Source organism: Coenobita brevimanus, chromosome 44, assembly GCF_032717465.1.
Source record: "Coenobita brevimanus isolate Jiangsu-jjx chromosome 44, ASM3271746v2, whole genome shotgun sequence".
Classification (NCBI taxonomy): Eukaryota; Metazoa; Arthropoda; class Malacostraca; order Decapoda; family Coenobitidae; genus Coenobita; species Coenobita brevimanus.
The window spans coordinates 10,102,638-10,120,867 of NC_136997.1; the positions used below are offsets into that span (position 1 = coordinate 10,102,638).

The 18,230-nt window shown below is 41.6% G+C and overlaps 1 protein-coding gene across 1 annotated transcript in view; it reads left to right on the forward strand.

Annotated features, from left to right (window-relative positions):
• The first annotated feature begins 311 nt into the window (after nucleotides 1-311).
• Nucleotides 312-18,230, forward strand: part of LOC145397969 (putative glutamate receptor) — a 113,615-nt gene continuing 95,696 nt past the window's right edge. Inside the window, exons 1-3 of the mRNA XM_080270944.1 lie at nucleotides 312-398; nucleotides 8,804-9,034; nucleotides 16,534-16,634. Coding sequence (XP_080127070.1) covers nucleotides 312-398; nucleotides 8,804-9,034; nucleotides 16,534-16,634 — 419 coding nt within the window. The remainder of the gene's footprint in view (nucleotides 399-8,803; nucleotides 9,035-16,533; nucleotides 16,635-18,230) is intronic.

The window sequence follows — 18,230 nt, forward strand, 5'->3', positions numbered from 1 at the left end:
TCAACATATTGAATTACTCGCTAGCACTTTGTTATTAAATTTTCGTTAAACTTCATTTGTGAGTTTGCAAACTCTGTCTCTCCACTGCACTACACTGCAATATTCCTTACATTATTGAAAATGTTCTGTGTGATGAATATGGGGGTGAGGTCACTAGGCTGACCTTGGCTGCCCCAGAGGGCACCATATCACACGTCTAAATCTCACGGTGTCAGACGAGTGTGTGTGTTTTATATATATATATATATATATATATATATATATATATATATATATATATATATATATATATATATATATATGGAGCCTCAATGATAGAGTGTGAGTTTTCATACACGGGAGGACGATGGTTCACGCCCCGCCAAGGTAATAAACTTTGGGAGTGTTCGCCCGGCCAGGTACTGCTTTGGCGGACATAAGGAGTGCTGTGGTTGAACCAGTGTCACATACTATAAAGTATGCTTGCACCCAGTCGGCTTGTGCTAGCTGATCACACTTGGTTCACAGACTACACACACATTCAGAGCCACTCCAACATTACAGTCACACTTACAGGCACTTCTCGCCCTACATACAATCTCTAATAAACAGCCTTTCCTATTTGGTAGAGGATAGGCCGGTCCTGCAATGTACGCTTAATTGGCGAATGTTATATATACATATATCTATATATCTATATCTATATCTATCTATCTATCTATCTATATCTCTATCTATCTATCTATCTATATCTATCTATCTTTCTATATCTATATATATCTATATCTATCTATCTATCTATATATATATATATATTTATATATATATATTTATGTACTTAGGCTGCTTCCCCCAAGGAAAGGGAGGTAGCCGAGACAGGACGACACACTCCCAATTTACTCATCCACTTAAACACATTCATTTCCATCTTAGCCCCAAAGGGGAGAAGAGACAGATCCTCTCTGCACCACACCACACAAGGATCAACTGCGCAGTATAATCAGTGACATCCGCAGCAGGGCCAGACAGCAGGGCTGGTTTACCCCTGCCACATCATAAGAGACCCATCCCCTTACCTGCACCTGACCTGATCAGCTGATCAGACAAACGCGGAAGAATATCCATTCAGGGCTGTGCCATCATATACTCATTCACAATTTCTCTCCATTCATTTCTATCACCCACAGCCACTCTTTCTTGCTCAACAGAAATCTCTCTCGAATCCAGCGCTCTCTTGACACTGTCCATCCATCCAATTCATGGTCTTTCTCTCAGCCTTACACCTCTCACATCAGATCTAGTTATCTTTTTCACCAATTGCTCATCATCCATTCTCTCCATATGCCCAAACCATCGCAACACCCTTTGCTCATTTCGATCAGCCATTTCCCAAACACCTCCAGGTCTCCTTCGCACTTCATCATTTCTCACTCAGTCCGTATGCGTCACTCCACACATACTCCTCAGACACCTCATCTCCATTACAGTCAAACTTTTCCTTTCTGATACCCCCATATTGCATGTTTCACCCCATATAACGCAGTCGGTACCACAACACCCTCATACAGCCTTCTCTTTACATCCACTCTGGGCGAACGACATCTAAACATTTTTTTCATTCCGCCCAGCACCTTTCCTACTTCATTCATTCGAAACATCACTTCTGCATCTATTCTTCCATCCACAGCAACATGTGAACCTAAATACTTAAAACACTTTACCTCCTCAAGCAACTCACCATTCAAAATCATATTCGTCCTCCTACCATCTTCTAACCTCGTACACTTCATCACTTTATCCTTATTCTCAATTACTTTCAATTTCCTCCTTTTACACACCCTTCCAAACTCCTCTACAAACTGTCTCACTCTCTCCTCTGAATCAGTCACCAGTGCAGTATCATCTGCAAACAGCAGCTACTTCAGATTTCACTCTCTACCGTCAACATCCTCCAGACTCTGACCTCCACCTAACATTCTTGCATTCACCTCCCTTCCAACACCATCCACATAAATATTAAACAGCCAAGACGACATCACACATCCCTGCTACAGTCTCACTCTTACGGGAAACCAATCACTCACAGAATTTCCCACGCTTACGCACGCTGTACTATTTACATAAAAACTTTTCACTCCTTTTAGTAACCTACCATCAAGTCCATGCAATCTTAAAACAGTCCACAAAGCCTCCCTATCAATTCTATCATACGCTTTCCCTAAATCCATGAACGCCCAAAACACATCCTTACCTTTCGCTAAATACTTTTTACTCACCTGTCTCACAGCAAATACCTGATCCACACATCCCCTCCCTCTCCTAAAGCCACACCGCTCATCACCAATCACTCCCTCTGTACCGTCTCTAACTCTCTTAATTAACACACTATCATGCACCTTACCTACAATACTCAACAGACTTATACCCCAATAGCTAGTACATTCATATTTATCACCCTTACATTTATACATCAGGACCACACAAGCACTTGCCCAGTCAATTGGCACCATACCTTACACAAAGCACACATTCAACAATCTTACTAACCAGTCAACAATAGTGGCTTCACCACCTTTCAGACATTCCACAGCGCACACATCCATACCTGCAGCTTTCCCTGTCTTCATCTGCTTTACTGCCTTCTGCACTTCCTCCATCGTGATCAAAGAATCATTCAACTCTCCCAGCACGTTTATTCCTTGCACTCTTCCATCCACCACAATCTCAGCCTCCCTTTCCTCCTCTGCATTTAACAATCTTTCAAAATACTCTGTCCATCTCTTCCTTATTGCACCCATCTCAGTTAACATCCTTCCATCCTCTGCTTTTACTCGCTCTTCCTTCCCAGACTCTCCCTTTTGCACCCGTTTCACCTCCTTCCAAGACATTGTCTTATTCTGTTGAAAATTCTCAGTCAACAGCCTACCCCACCTCTCATCTGCTGCCACTTTAGCATCACGCACAGCCCGTCTTGCCCTATTCCTTTTTTCCTTATACCTCTCATAAGACACCTCATCCTTCCTCTCCAGCAGCCACACTTCATATATATATATATATATATATATATATATATATATATATATATATATATATATATATATATATATATATATATTATCATTATTATTATTACTATTATTATTATTATTATTACTATTACTATAATTATTATTAGTAGTCTCCACCTACTACATATGTGGATGCTATTGACCTTGCTAGTATTTTTATTATTCTGGCCTCAGAGTCTCACAACAATTCCAGGAGAATCGTTGACTGTGGAAGGAATCTGAGGAGCCCAGGTTATGCATCCTGGCATGGGTCATTGCTAATAGGAAAAAAATTCCAAATCCTTTATGCACAGTGGAAGGGCATGGAGAAGAAAATGTCATATCGGTATAATGAGTGGTCGAGGTAAGTTGGTCGTGTTACTGGAGATTTCAATCCGACCTGCACAAAGAATCTGACGGATGAAGTTGGGCATATTTCCACTAAATTACTACAGAATGTACCCTACGATGGTCTTGAAATACTGATGAGGTGGCCTGTTCATGTCTGAGTAGCCGTTAGTCAAGGAGATCCATGCAGAACAGTAGGTGGATACTGGTGACTGTCTGCAAGACATTTAGAGAATTCTAGTAAGTCTCCACCTACTACACAGATGCAATTTATTGTTTCCTCTGACAAAGAGAGTAAGTTTTCATCCCTGTTTGTTTGTTTGTTTGTGTATTAGCAGGGTTGCTCAAAAACTAAAAGAGATATTTGTGCCAAATTTGGTGGGTAGATATCCCATGCGCTAGGAAGCAATAGATTAACTTTTGGGACCGATCCGGATCGTATTACAGATTCAGGATCTGGAAAACACTTTTTTGAAACCCTATTTAATGATGAGAAAACCAAACCAATTATGAAGAGTGGTTTGGAAATTATGTTGGCTTTGTCAGAGAGATGTGCTCCACTGAGTGCACCACTAGTGTTTGCTGGTATTATTATTATTCTTCCGCCATCAGAGTCAGCGATGATTCCAGGAGAAACGGACACTGAGAAAGAATTCCAAAGGGCCCATGTTATATTTGCTGGCATGGACCATTGCTGACAGATGAAAAATTCCAAATCGTTTACATGCAGTGGAAGGGCTAGGAGGAATAGATGCAGAAGTGAAGTTTAGAATGCATGAAGTAGGAATGGTGCTGGGAGGAACGAAAAAAGTTTTTAGATGTCGTTTGCCTAGAATGGATGTAAAAAGAAGGCTGCATGAGGGTGTTGTGATACCGACTGCATTATATGGGTTTGAAACTTGGAATATGGGTGTAGCAGAAAGGAAAAGTTTGAATGTAATGGAGATGAGGTGTCTGAGGAGTATCTGTGCAGTGATGCATATCGATCGAGTGAGAAATTATGAACTGGGAAGGAGAACTGGAGTTGTTCGGGAGATGGCTGATCGAGTTGAGCAGAGGGTGTTGCAATGGTTTGGGCATATGGAGAGAATGGATAATGAGCAATTGGTGAAAAAGATAACTAGATCTGATGTGAGAGATGTAAGGCTGAGGGAAGACCACAAATGGGATGGATGGACAGTGTGAAGAGAGCATTGGATGCAAGAGGGATGTCTGTTGAGCAAGGAAGAATGGTTGTGCATGATAGAAATGACTGGAGAGAAATTGTGAATGAGTAAATGATGACACAGCCCTGAGGGGATATTCTCCCGCATTTGGTCTGATCAGCTGATCAGGGCAGGTGCAGGTAAGGGGATGGGTCCACTATGATGTGGCAGGGGTAAAACAGCCCTGCTGTTGGGCCCTGCTGCGGATGTCGCTGACTGCACTGCGCAATTGACCCTTGTGCGGTGTGGTGGGGTGAGGATCTGTCCCTTCTCCCCTTGGGGCTAAGATATGAGTGAATGTGTTTGAGTGGATGAGCAAATTGGGAATGTGTCGTCCTATCTCGGCTACCTCCCTTTCCTTGGAGGAAGTAGCCTAGGTATATAGATAGACAGGAAGGGCTTGGCAGAAAGAGAAAAATCAGTATTATGAGTGAATGAGGTAAGTTGGTAATGTCTACTGGAAATATTAATCCGACCGGCATAAGGAATCTGAAGGGTGAACTTGGATTAATTTCCACTAAATTATCAGAGAATGTGCCTTACCATGACTTCTGAACACTTCTGAGGTGTCCTGTTCATGTCCTAGTGACCGTTAGCCAAGGATCTCCATCCAGAAAAGTAGGTAGAGAATAGTCACTTTCTGCCGGACAGTTACAGAGTTCTGGTTACTAGTCTGCACCAACTACATAGGTGAAGACTACTGTTTTTGCTGGGATTGTTATTCCCACCTCACAGTCTCACACTGATTCCAGAACAACCAGAGACTGAAAAAAGAATGTGAAGGGCCCAGGTTATATGTTTCCTGATAATGACCATTGCTGATAGAAAAAAAAAAATCCAAATCTGCCTGATGGGGTCACGGTCATTGTAAGAAACACTAGCACGAGACTAGCATCTGTCTGGAGGACAGTAGACGAAACTTGGCAGACCAATTCCTAAGAGTTTATTTCGCATTATAATTAGTCTCCACCTGTAGGTGCAGGCTATTGTCTTCACTGGTATTACTAGTCTCAACTTACTACATAGGTGGAGACTATCGTTATTGCTGGTGTTGTTATAATTATTCCAGCCTTTGAGTCTCACAACGATTCCAGGAGAACCAGAGACTGTGTAAGGAATCTGAAGGGCACAGGTATGTGTCCGGCCATGGGCCATTCCTGAGAAAAAAAATCCCAGTCTGCACAGAGGGGTCAAGGTCATTGCAGAAAACAATAAGTGGAGAATAGTGACTGTCTTCAGGACTGTTACAGTTCTAGTTATTATCATTATTAGCCTCCAAGTACTATGTAGGTGGAGACTTGTTTTCTTTGGTATTATTGTTATTTCGGCCTCAGAGTCTCGCGATGATTTCAGGAGAACCGGAGTTTGAGAAAGGAATATGAAGGGCCCAGGTTTTGTGTCCTGGCACGGGCCATTAAGTGCAAAAAAAAATAAATAAATAAATAAAAAAAATCCAAATCCTTTGCATGCACTAGAAAGGCATGGCAGAAAGAGTCATATCAGTATTATGAGTGAACGAGATAAGTTGGTCTTGTCTATAAGAGATTTCAATCCGGCTTGGACAAGGAATCTAATGAGTGATCTTGGATAAATTTCCATTAAATTACAGCAGAATGTACACTATCATGACTTCTGAACACTACTGAGGTGTCCTGTTCATATCTTAGAGACCATTAGATAAGGACCTCCATCCGGAACACTAGATGGAGAAGAGTGACTGACCGCAGGACAATTACCGAGTTCTAGCTATTATTTTGTTGTCATTTAATTATTACTCTTTTACCTCACTTTCTCCCACATTAGGTCTGGCATTTAAAAACAATAGATCTATTACGTAGCACACTAAATGGAGCGTTATTTTCCGACTTTTACACCGACTTTTACTATCAGACATTTGTTGTATTCGAAGCTCCATAGGATAATTCGTAAAAAACCCTCCTCACCCACTGGTTGCGCACATGACAACTTAGTATTCTTTTGAGTGTTTCCAGTGCAGGAAATGTCGATACTTAACGATATAAAAAACGCTCATGAAAATGTTCAGTTATTATTTCAGCTTTAAAATCGCTGACAAAGAGATATTAAGATATCACTGAATGCTAGTTAGAATACGGATTGGGCTGTATCATCGTTTACATTTATGTTAGAATATGGACCGTATTTCTAACTGGCTAAGGAGACTTGGTAACTCCTCTTCTTCAGCGATATATTATGCCTGCTACTTCATAACAGTCCCTTGTATGTCACTGGTACAAACTATGTATTAGAATGATTTATCTAACGCATATATAGCACAAGAAGCTTAAGACGTAGTAGGGCAGAAAAAGTGGTTAAAGAACAGATGCTACGAAGCCTCCATTGCCACCAGGAATAACCTCCTATGATCGTATTTTATTGGCATTGCTGTCTATTAACACCTGTTTCTTAGCGACTTATTTGTATATTACACCCTAACACTCCCATGTGTGCTACATAAATAGTTGCGTTATCGACATAGTTTGCATCAGTAGCTCACGAATGGTTATCACGTGTAATCTCCAGAATAAATCCCCATAACACAGGTGCTGTGAGATCTCTGAAGCCCTTTAGGGTACGATCTTAGTCCGATTCCGACCTCCGTGTGACGAGGCGCTGGGAGAAAGTTCAGTCAGCAAATTGATTATTATCTTTTGCAAAAAGTTTCAGAAAACAATCCCTCACTCTCATTCCCAGAACCCTGCAATCACGCGGAACAAGGGCTAATTTTAACGATCAACAAAAGTTATATGGAAGCCCTGAAACGTATTTCATAAGCGGAAGGTACTTAACTTTACAATGGCCGGAGAGCTGCTCTCGTACATGGTAGGTGGTGCCGACCATTATCCATTCGTTTGATCAAGTGCTGTCTACTTCTTCACTACATGACTCTTCACTGAATGATAAGCCTAATGGTTTCCTGTATCTCAGGAAACTATTTACAATCTTGGGTGGTAACCAAATTAGTAGAAAACGGATTATGTGAAACCTGCTACTTTACCCCAGATAACTACATGGAGAGAGGCAAATGCAGCGTCCATCCAGGAACCAAATCTTCACACTCCTGCTCACTCTTTGCTGTAGCGAGAAGCTATCCACCACAAATGAACATCGATTTCTTGCACGGGACGGATCTGCATGGCCGAGTGCTTGCCTGCGGTTGATGGATCTATTTGTCGAGATACCCCTGGGTTACTCTACTACCACTTCTACTACTGCTGGTGCTACTACTGCTACTAGTACTACTACTACTACTACTACTACTATTACTACTACTACTACTACTACTACTACTACTTCTACTACTGCTGCTGCTGCTACTGTTGCTGCTGCTTCCTGGGCCTGGATTCACATACAGTGCAAACTGACTATTAAATTTCAGTCGTAACTTTTTTTTTTTTTCCAAATACAAAAGGAAACACGGAAATGGTTTGCACGTCCCTTTCCTTGTCCCTCATGATCAAAAGCAAACCTTAATCTTACACCTTGCTAAAGCCAGGTGCCTTCATTCCAGAAGGAGTAGTCACAGAGCTATTGCCTCCACCCCACTTTGTCCTTCGCAGTCAGGCTGCCCTTTCTCTAACTCACACCCCTTCTCTAGTATACTTCCCCACCCTATCCGTCTATCTTATCCTCAGTCTACCTCTGCCCCTCCCCCTCCCTCTAATTCATTTACGTACACACTCCTAGCCAGTTTCTCAGTCTCCATTCTCATCACATGGCCATTCCATCTCAAGGTAACTCTCCTAATTGTTTTAGCACATCTACAGGAACCTAACCGCCCCTCCCCCCAAAAAAAAAAAAAAAACTAGAATACTCATGATAGGGAACTGATCATGAGACTTGAGAATCACAGTCCTGGGTTCGTATTCTCTTCAGTCTGTAATGCTGTCTAGCGCCTCTTCCTTAGATATAAATCTGCGTATTACAACTTTCTCTTCTTATGTTATTTATGTCTCAATAATATCGACAGATTGCATTAACTACCTGCAGGGGAATATTGACGTACTAGATACAGAATAAGTGGGTAAAGAAGAGGTGTTAGGGAGCCTTCTTAACCGACGAAACTACGGACACTTGGTCTTTTGTAAGGAAACATCTTAACCAGTTCTTACGATTAACAGTTTTCCATATCATTGGTTAATATTTGGAATGTATTTTGCCCTGTAGTATTTTTCAGGATCTTAATAATTTTGTGCGGATTTCAAGTATTTGTTGTGTTTACTGAGTCTGGAGAGAAGTATAAACAAACGATTTTGTACCCAACTTAAGCTCAAGAAGTTTTATGAGTACGGGTCCTGGGTGCCTTTTATTGAACCGGCGAAGGGAGGTTCAGTTCAGTATAGTTTCGCTCGTTGCCGGTGGGGGAACTCCAGCTCCCGCGTCCTTACCATGGCAGTGAATGCAGACAACCGCTGCTTAAAACTGGGCTTTACTAATGTAAGTAGATTTAGGACTGGCGCTGATGACCTTGATGTCTTAATATTAACCACTTCAGTCCGATGAAGGATGTTTGCTTGACCCACGTTGGAGGAAAACTCTGAAACGTCTTTGTCACTGATTTACTGAGGGACTGATGAGCCCATACGCCATCCAGCCCGGCATCCACCAACACACACACACACACACACACACACACACACACACACACACACACACACACACACACACCATCCCATGTTCTTGTACGGCGAGACTCGTTCTCTTTAATGTGACCATCGTATTTTGGAAGTAACTCATATCAGCCTCCCATGAGCCTTCAAAAGGTCTTGCGAGCCTATTTTGAATATGCTGTATCTTTTGTTAGTTAGTAGATAGACTAAAATCATTATTGCTCACCGTTAGTAAGACAAGGTGATATATTCGTAGTTTTTGTCAGTGTGAGTCTTTGTATATATGTCTTTGTGTGTATGCATAAAATATTTCGAAAAGATTTGGACGAATTTTCACCAGACCTTCAGGAAATAGCAAATATGGGGATGTGCAAAAGCCAATTACTTTTGGTGAGGATTTGATCAAAGACGATCGAATGCCAGCTACCAAATGGACTGGCTTTTTGTAAAACGCGGCTATTGAATTCCGTAGAGTTTTGCAAATTGTCTTCACACTTGGCTTGTAGGTAACTTACACCTTAGCCAACAACATATTTTGGTGGGTGAATGGCATTAGACTCCCGAATACAGTTGTTTCATTTTTACTGCAACATCTTATTTTAAAATTGCATCATTCCCCGACGGATGGCAACAAACAGCCTCGCTGTTCAAGTCATAGTTTATTCTTTTAGCTTTTGACAATTCTGTCAACCCTGAATGAACCAAAACTTGTGTGGAGGATAAAAACAATCTCCATCACATCCTTCACAACCTCATTTCTCTCCTTCAGCTGAATAAAATCGCCTGAAGTTTGCAGAGATTATACCAAGTCGTTAAATGTGCAACCTGCCGTCCTTAAAGGGCACATGTCAGGGACAAGATTCAGTGGCTCAGGGGTTGCATGGTGCTTCTTCCTTTGGCGATTTATTTTGCAGTTAAAATTTATCTTCTCTTATGATGGTTTATATGCCATTTTAATATTAACATAATTACCATCAATATCATACATGAGGGCAAAGAGTAGTAGTATGTAGAATAAATAGCAGAAGAAGAGGCTTTAGGAAATCTCCAAAGGCACTTAAAAGATACTTTAAACCTTCACAGTGCAGTAATAAGGAACCTTTGTCTATGGTCTCTCATCAGTACTGCTGACACCTGTTGTAACACTGATCATCTCTCACCCACCCCGGTCTTGATTCTCTCTCTCTCTCCCCCACCCCGTTCTTTTGGGATTCTCTCTCTCTCTCCCCCACCCCGTTCTTTTGGGATTCTCTCTCTCTCTCCCCCACCCCGTTCTTTTGGGATTCTCTCTCTCTCTCCCCCACCCCGTTCTTTTGGGATTCTCTCTCTCTCCCCCACCCCGTTCTTTTGGGATTCTCTCTCTCTCTCTCTCCCCCACCCCGTTCTTTTGGGATTCTCTCTCTCTCTCCGCAAGCACGTTCTTTTGGGATTCTCTCTCTCTCTCCCCCAGCCCGTTCTTTTGGGATTCTCTCTCTCTCTCCCCCACCCCGTTCTTTGGGAATCTCTCTCTCTCTCTCCCCCACCCCGTTCTTTTGGGATTCTCTCTCTCTCTCCCCCACCCCGTTCTTTTGGGATTCTCTCTCTCTCTCTCTCTCCCCCACCCCGTTCTTTTGGGATTCTCTCTCTCTCTCCCCCACCCCGTTCTTTTGGTATTCTCTCTCTCTCTCTCTCCCCCACACCGTTCTTTTGGGATTCTCTCTCTCTCTCTCTCTCTCTCTCTCTCTCTCTCTCTGTATATATATATATATATATATATATATATATATATATATATATGTGTGTGTGTGTGTGTGTGTGTGTGTGTGTGTGTGTGTGTGTGTGTGTGCTGATATCCAAAAGGTAAAGGAAACAAGAAATATCTCGAGAGCTTTCGTCAAAATATTACCAAATATACCTGTGTAGTCTATAGCTCCCTCAGTGCTTCTTCAGAACCCAGTGTATTTTATTCCATATCCACACAGTTGAGTAACCATAATCTTGCCATTAGCACCGTAATTACCATTCTCGGTGATTTTCACTTACATAATCTGCCAGGACTGATGACGCTGGTCTAGAGTGCGAGCTGTTTGCAGAATCTTTTAATCTCACGCAGTTGGTAAAGCAACCAACCAGAATACCAGATAATCCTGATCATAATGCCCATCTCTTGGATCTGTTCCTGACAAATAATCCAGATCAATACAAGATAGAGGTATTGTCTCCACTTGGATCCTCTGACCACAATCTCATCAAAGCCTCATTAGTTAACCCCCCCAAACCTCCCCGTTCTGAACCTGTCAGGGTGACCCGATGACACTTTGATAGGGCAAACTGGGATGAATTTAGAAATTATCTTGCTGACATTCCATGGCAGTCCTTCTTCTCTAGTGATGCCAATTCTACCCAGTCCCACATTTGTGACTTAATACTAGCTGGTATGGATTTATTCATACCAAGTCAACAGTTCACTAAAAGATCGAACTTTCCAAAATGGTTTGATGGCATTAGCATATAACTCTTACTTAAAATAAAAAACATATGAATCACTCTCTCAGTTTAAAATTGCTAGAAATCATGCAAAAGGTGCAATAAATCTCGCAAAATCAAGCTTTCTTCAAAATCAAGCACCAAAGGTACTTAACAACCCCAATGACAATAGAATATACTAGTCAACTCTCAATTCTTTTAACAAGTCATCATCCTTTCCCCCACTAAAATCTTCAGATGGCAACATTACAAATGACCCGTGTGGGAAAGCAGATATTTTTGCCAGTACATTTGCTAGAAATTCTACCATAGACGATGCCAGCCAGAACGTCCCAGTACTAGAACTTGACTCTCCCGAAATTGTTCCACTTAAAATACAGACAAGATACGTAAAATCCATCCTAGACAATTTACCTACCAACAAAGCTCCAGGCCCAGATGGAATTCAGCCAATTGTTTTGAAAAAGTGTTTCCCTGAACTTGCCTCTGTCCTAGCTAAATTATTCCGACTATGCGTACGTACTTCTTTACACCCTAATTCATGGAAAGAAGCAAATATCCATCCAATTCCAAAGAAAGGATGTTCCTCTGACCCCTCTGATTACAGACCAATAGCTGGCACTTCTTCTCTTGGTAAGGCATTTGAAACTTTAATAAGCACATAGTTAAACATCTAGAATCCAACAAATTAATTAGTGATAGACAATATTGTTTTCGCCAAGAAAGATCCACCATTGACATACTCAATCTCCTGACTCATACCATCCATCAATCAATCGACCTACATGGAGAAACTCATGCAGTAGCCCTTGATATTTCTAAAGCTTTCGACAGTGTAGCCCTTGATATTTCTAAAGCTTTCAACAATGTATGGCATGGAAGCATACATTCCTTTCTCATATCCTTTGACTAACGCAAGAAAGCCTTGGTTTAATCACGCTTGTTCTAATGCTGTCCGCAACAAGGAGAAGGCCTACAAAAGGTACCGGAGCCAACCCACCCCTGAATCACATAATCTTTACGTTTCTGCCCGGAATCGTGCTAAGTCTGTTCTTCGCTCTACTAAAAATAATTTCATCCATACTAAATGCTCTCAACTCTCCAACTCGAATTCTTCCCGCTCCTTCTGGCACCTTGCCAAAAATCTTTCTAACAACTTTACCTCATCATCCTTCCCTCCTCTTTTCTACTCTGATGGTTCTGTAGCTATTTCTTCTACTGATAAAGCAGATCTCTTCGCACAGACTTTCTCCTCCAATTCCACCTTAGACGATTCCGGTGCTGTTCCTCCATCACTTCCCCCCTCTGACTTCCTCATGGCTGACATTAAAATTTCTTCAGTTGATGTATTTTCTGCCATTACTGGCCTCAGTACTAACAAGGCATATGGGCCTGATGGGGTCCCTCCTGTTGTTCTCAAAAACTGTGCTTCTGTGCTTACACCCTGCCTAGGCAAACTATTTCGCCTTTGTCTGTCAACTTGTACCTTTCCTTCTTGCTGAAAGTTTGCTCTCATTCAGCCAGTCCCAAAGAAGGGTGACCACTCCCAACCCTCCATCTATCGTCCAATTGCTTTAACGTCCTGTATTTCAAAAGTTTTCGAGTCAATTCTTAATAAAAAAATTTTAAGGCATCTTTCCTATCACAACCTTCTTTCCGATCGTCAGTATGGGTTCCGTCAGGGACGCTCCACTGGCGATCTTCTCCTACCTTTCAGACTCCTGGTCATCCTCCTTTCGGGACTTTGGCGAAAGCTTTGCCATTGCACTTGACATCTCAAAGGCTTTCGATCGAGTCTGGCATAAATCTTTAATTTCCAAACTGCCCTCCTACGGTTTCTGTCCTTCTATCTGTGCCTTCATCGCTAGCTTCCTTTCTGGTCGTTCTATAGCTGCTGTCGTAGACGGCCATCGTTCTTCTCCTAGATCTATCAACAGTGGTGTTCCTCAGGGCTCTGTCCTATCACCAACTCTCTTCCTTTTATTCATCAATGATCTTCTAAGCTGTACATCTAACCCTATCCACTCATACGCTGATGACTCCACCCTTCACCTTTCCATTCGGTTCCCGCAACGCCCATCTCAACAGTTACCTCAAGAAACAAGGGATGAGGCTATGGCACACCTCATATCTCTGACTGGGGTAAAAATAATATGGTTGTCTTTAATGCTTCTAAGACTCAGTTCTTACACCTATCAACCCGACAAAATCTTCCACAGGTATACCCACTAATGTTTAATAATATTCAGATTAATCCTGCATCATCCTTGAACATGCTTGGGGTTTCATTTACTCGGGACTTATCTTGGAAAGATCATATTACATCTCTTGTAAAATCTGCTTCCAAGAGATTGGGTGTGCTAAGCCGACTCCGCTCTTTCTTTACCCCCGCACAATTGTTGACTCTATACAGGGATTTTATCCGCCCCTGTGTGGAGTACAACTCTCATGTGTGGGGAGGCTCCCCACATACAGCTCTTCTCAATAGGGTGGAGTCAAAGGCTTTTCGTCTCATTAACTCTCCTCCTCTTACTGACTCCCTTCAACCTCTGTCTCTTCGCCGCACTGTTGCATCTTTATCTCTTTTCTATCGCTACTTTAATGGTCACTGCTCCTCTGAACTGTCTGCTTGCATTCCTCCACCTCTACGACGGGCGCGTAGCACCCGTCTGGCAACAAACTCTCATCCCTTTTCTGTCCAACTCTCTAATGCAAGAGTTAACCGTTACTCCCAGTCTTTCATTCATGCAACAGGTCAGCTCTGGAACTGTCTCCCTCTGTCTGTATTTCCTGCTGCCTATGATCTCCAGTCTTTCAAACGCAGTGTGTCCAGGCATCTCAAAATGATCGGATCTTGAATTTGGCTGTCTATTGTATTTTGTTTTTCTCTTGGAGGGAACTGTTACTGCGGGCTCATGGCCTTTGGTTCCTTCTTCCTCGCATAAAAAAAAAAAAAAAACATTCCCTGTTGTCTAAACTCTCTTGCTATGGACTAAAGCCTTTTGTTCCTTTGATTTCCTCATATCTCAGCGACAGAAAAACAAAAGTAAAAGTAGATGATGTATATTCAAATATCCATTCAATTAACGCTGGCGTGCCGCAGGGATCAGTTCCAGCGCCAATCCTATTCCTGTTTCATATTAATGATTTCTTGTCTATCACCCACAATCCCATCCATTCATATGCAGATGACTGAATACTTCATAAATCAATCACACTCAAACACCCATTTACAAAGTCTGATATCTCTAACTCTCAACTCAGTATAGCCATCTCCATAAATCAAGAATTATCTACAATCAGTGAATGGGGACAAAACAACCTTGTCTCATTTAATGCTAGTAAAAATAAATATATACAATTTGCTAACAGACAGGTATTGCCTGATTCGTATATTACCTTCAATGGTACAAATATTCCCATCTCCAAAAGCATTGAAATTCTCGGTGTCTCACTTAACAATGCCTTCAGCTGGACCTCTCATGTCAGACCACTTGCTAAAACCTCCTCAAAGAAACTTGGATTATTGTACAGAGTCCGTAACTTCTTCACTGACGAGCAGTTAGCTATAATTTATAAGAGTCATGTACGCTCTTAGCTTGAATACTGTTCACCTTTATGGAATGGATGTGGAGAGGTTGCATTAAAACAACTAGACAGCATTCAGAACAAAGCTGTTAGAATTATTAATAATCCACAAGTAAGAAGGAATGTTGCCTCTCTTGCATTATTATACAGATATTTATATAGCAAATGCTCAGACTAAGTTATGTCCATGATGCCACCTCTCCATGCCTTCCCTCGTGCTACACGGGCATCTGGTGGCGCTCATGACTGGAATGTCACTCAGCCATATTGCAGAACCTGTGCCTATCAGAATTTTTCATTCCCCGAACTGCATCTCTCTCGAACTCGCTTCACCAGAATTGTTTCCCTCAAAACTTCAACCTAGAGCTGTTCAAGTCTAACTGTTACAGATACTTTATGAAGAGAGGACACCAGTAATCTGGAGTATGGATTAGTTTTTTTTTATCCATTTGTTATTCCTTCCTCTGTTCTAACAAAAAAAAATTCTCATCTGCAGGGCAGAGTTCTCCCCTGGAAATGTGAATACATGAAAGCGCTTGAGATATTTCGTGTTTCCTTTTCCTTGTGTGTATCAGCATATATATGAATAATCTGTTACTAAGTGATTTAATTACACACACACACACACACACACACACACACACACACACACACACACAGACATATATATATATATATATATATATATATATATATATATATACACTCCAGGGATATGTAATTATCTAGTCATACATTCTTGTCTTGTCATGTTTCAGCTTATTAATTTGTTTATTTACTTCTTCATTTATTCATTCATCCTCTTCGACAAGGTGCGTATATTTCACTCCTGTTTGTTGTTTGTTTGTTTGTTTGCTTGTTAGCAGGATTACTCAAGAACTAAACGAGATCTGGACCAAATTTGGTGGGTAGAATTCCCATGTCCCAGGGGACAATAGATTAACTTATGGGACGATCTGGATCGTATTACTGATTCTGGATCTGTAAAACACTTTGTGCTAAACCCTGATCTAAAAAAAAAAAAAAAAAAAAAAGCATTATGGAGAATGGTTTGGAATTATGTTGCCCTGTCGAAGAGATGCGCATCACTGAGACCCCCTCTTGTATTGAGTTATTTATTTAGTTAGTTATTCAGCTGATTTTTACCTTAGATTTATCCGAATATTTGTGTTAGTTTTACCCACTGGTAATTTTAGTATTTAACTGAATCGTTTTTACAGTTACTAATTATTTATATATATATATCTCTCTCTCTCTGTGTGTACATTTCAGTGGCAGGGAATGCTTCATGTCCGACGTAGTGGTGAAAGTGTTACAGTCCAAGGACCAGTCGCCGACCTTATAGCCATCATTATTGCTCAGCTGGGGAACTGGTACTGTACACACACACACACACACACACACACGCACACACACACACACACGCACACACACACACACACACACACACACAAAGAAACAGTAATAGTAATAAATTAGTATTCAGTCTATCGGTCAGTGAATATCTTTCATTTCATTACATTTGTTACGCTGCGATGAAGGAACCAGAGGCTAGAATCCCGCAAGATTGGTCCCTTAAAAAAATAAAAAAAATAAAAAACAAGACAGTGACGAGTTAAATTCATGATCCGTTCATTTCGAGGTGCCTAGACGGGACGTCATAGGCAGTAGGAAATAGAGGCAGAGGAAGGCAGCTCCAGAATTGACCTGTTACATGCGTGATGACTGGGAGTAATGGTTAAATCATGCATTAGAGAGGTGGGCAGAAAAGTGATGATAGTTTGCTGCTAGACGGGTGCTATGAGTATTATCCCTCTGTAATGATGGAGGGATGGAAGCAGAAAGCTCAGAGTAACAGTGATCATTGAAGTAGCGAGAGAAATGAGATAAAAATGCAACTGTGCGGCGAAGGGTCAGAGGTTGAAGGGAGCCAATAAGAGGAGAAGAGTTAATGAGACGAAAGCCTTTTATTCCACCTTGTTGTGAAGGGCTGTATGTGGGGAGCCTCCCCACACAAGAGAGTTGTACTTTACACAGGGGAGAATAAAACCCGTACATAAAGTCAACAACTGTACTGGAGTAAAGAAGGCATGGAATCGGCTTGGCACACCTAATCTCTTGGAGGCAGAATTTTACCAACCATCCATCCATCATCCAGTCCTACTTTTCCCCTTGAGCAGCGTAGGAACCCGAGGCTAGGCAAGTTAGTCCTGACATTTAAAATGATAGTGACCAGCCTCACTTATCCCTAAATTGCTTAACATGAGCAATAAACCCTAACCACCCCTTGGATATAAACCTTCACAGGCTCAATCCGACTGGAGCACCGTTATTAGCCACTCAACCACCAGGCGTTATAATTTGGTTATATGGTTACCACCCAGCGTAGTAAATGGTTTCCTGGTGTACAGGAAACCATTTGGCTTGTCACTCAGTATAGAGTCACCCATAGGCAGATGGATGAGGAAAGACTGAAGGAAAGAAAGACAGAAGAGGAAGGACGTAAATAAGGAAGGAGGAGAGGAAAGGGCAGACATCCGAGAGCAGTACTACATCGAGTGAGTGGATGGTGAGTCCCCCCACCAACCCAGTAAAATGATCATTCCATTATACATCCTGAGATAAAAAAACAAAACAAATATGTTGAAAGACGATGCAAGATTGAGTTGGATATTGTTAAAAGTAAGAGGATATTCCTGTGGTAGATTTTGATGGGTCAAGATATATAAGAACTGCCTTTTGTTTAATTAAAAACAACACGATTACTTTTAGCCAAATTAGAGATGACATGAGCCTGGAGAGACGTTAGGTGTGCCATGGCCTCATCCCCCGTTTGTTAAAGCAACTGCTGAGATGGATGCAGCGAGAAGTGGATGGCAGGGTGAAGGGTGGTCAGCAGCATGTGAGTGGATACTGTTAGATATACAGATTAGGTTCCTGATAGATAAAAGGGAGAGAGTTAGTGATAG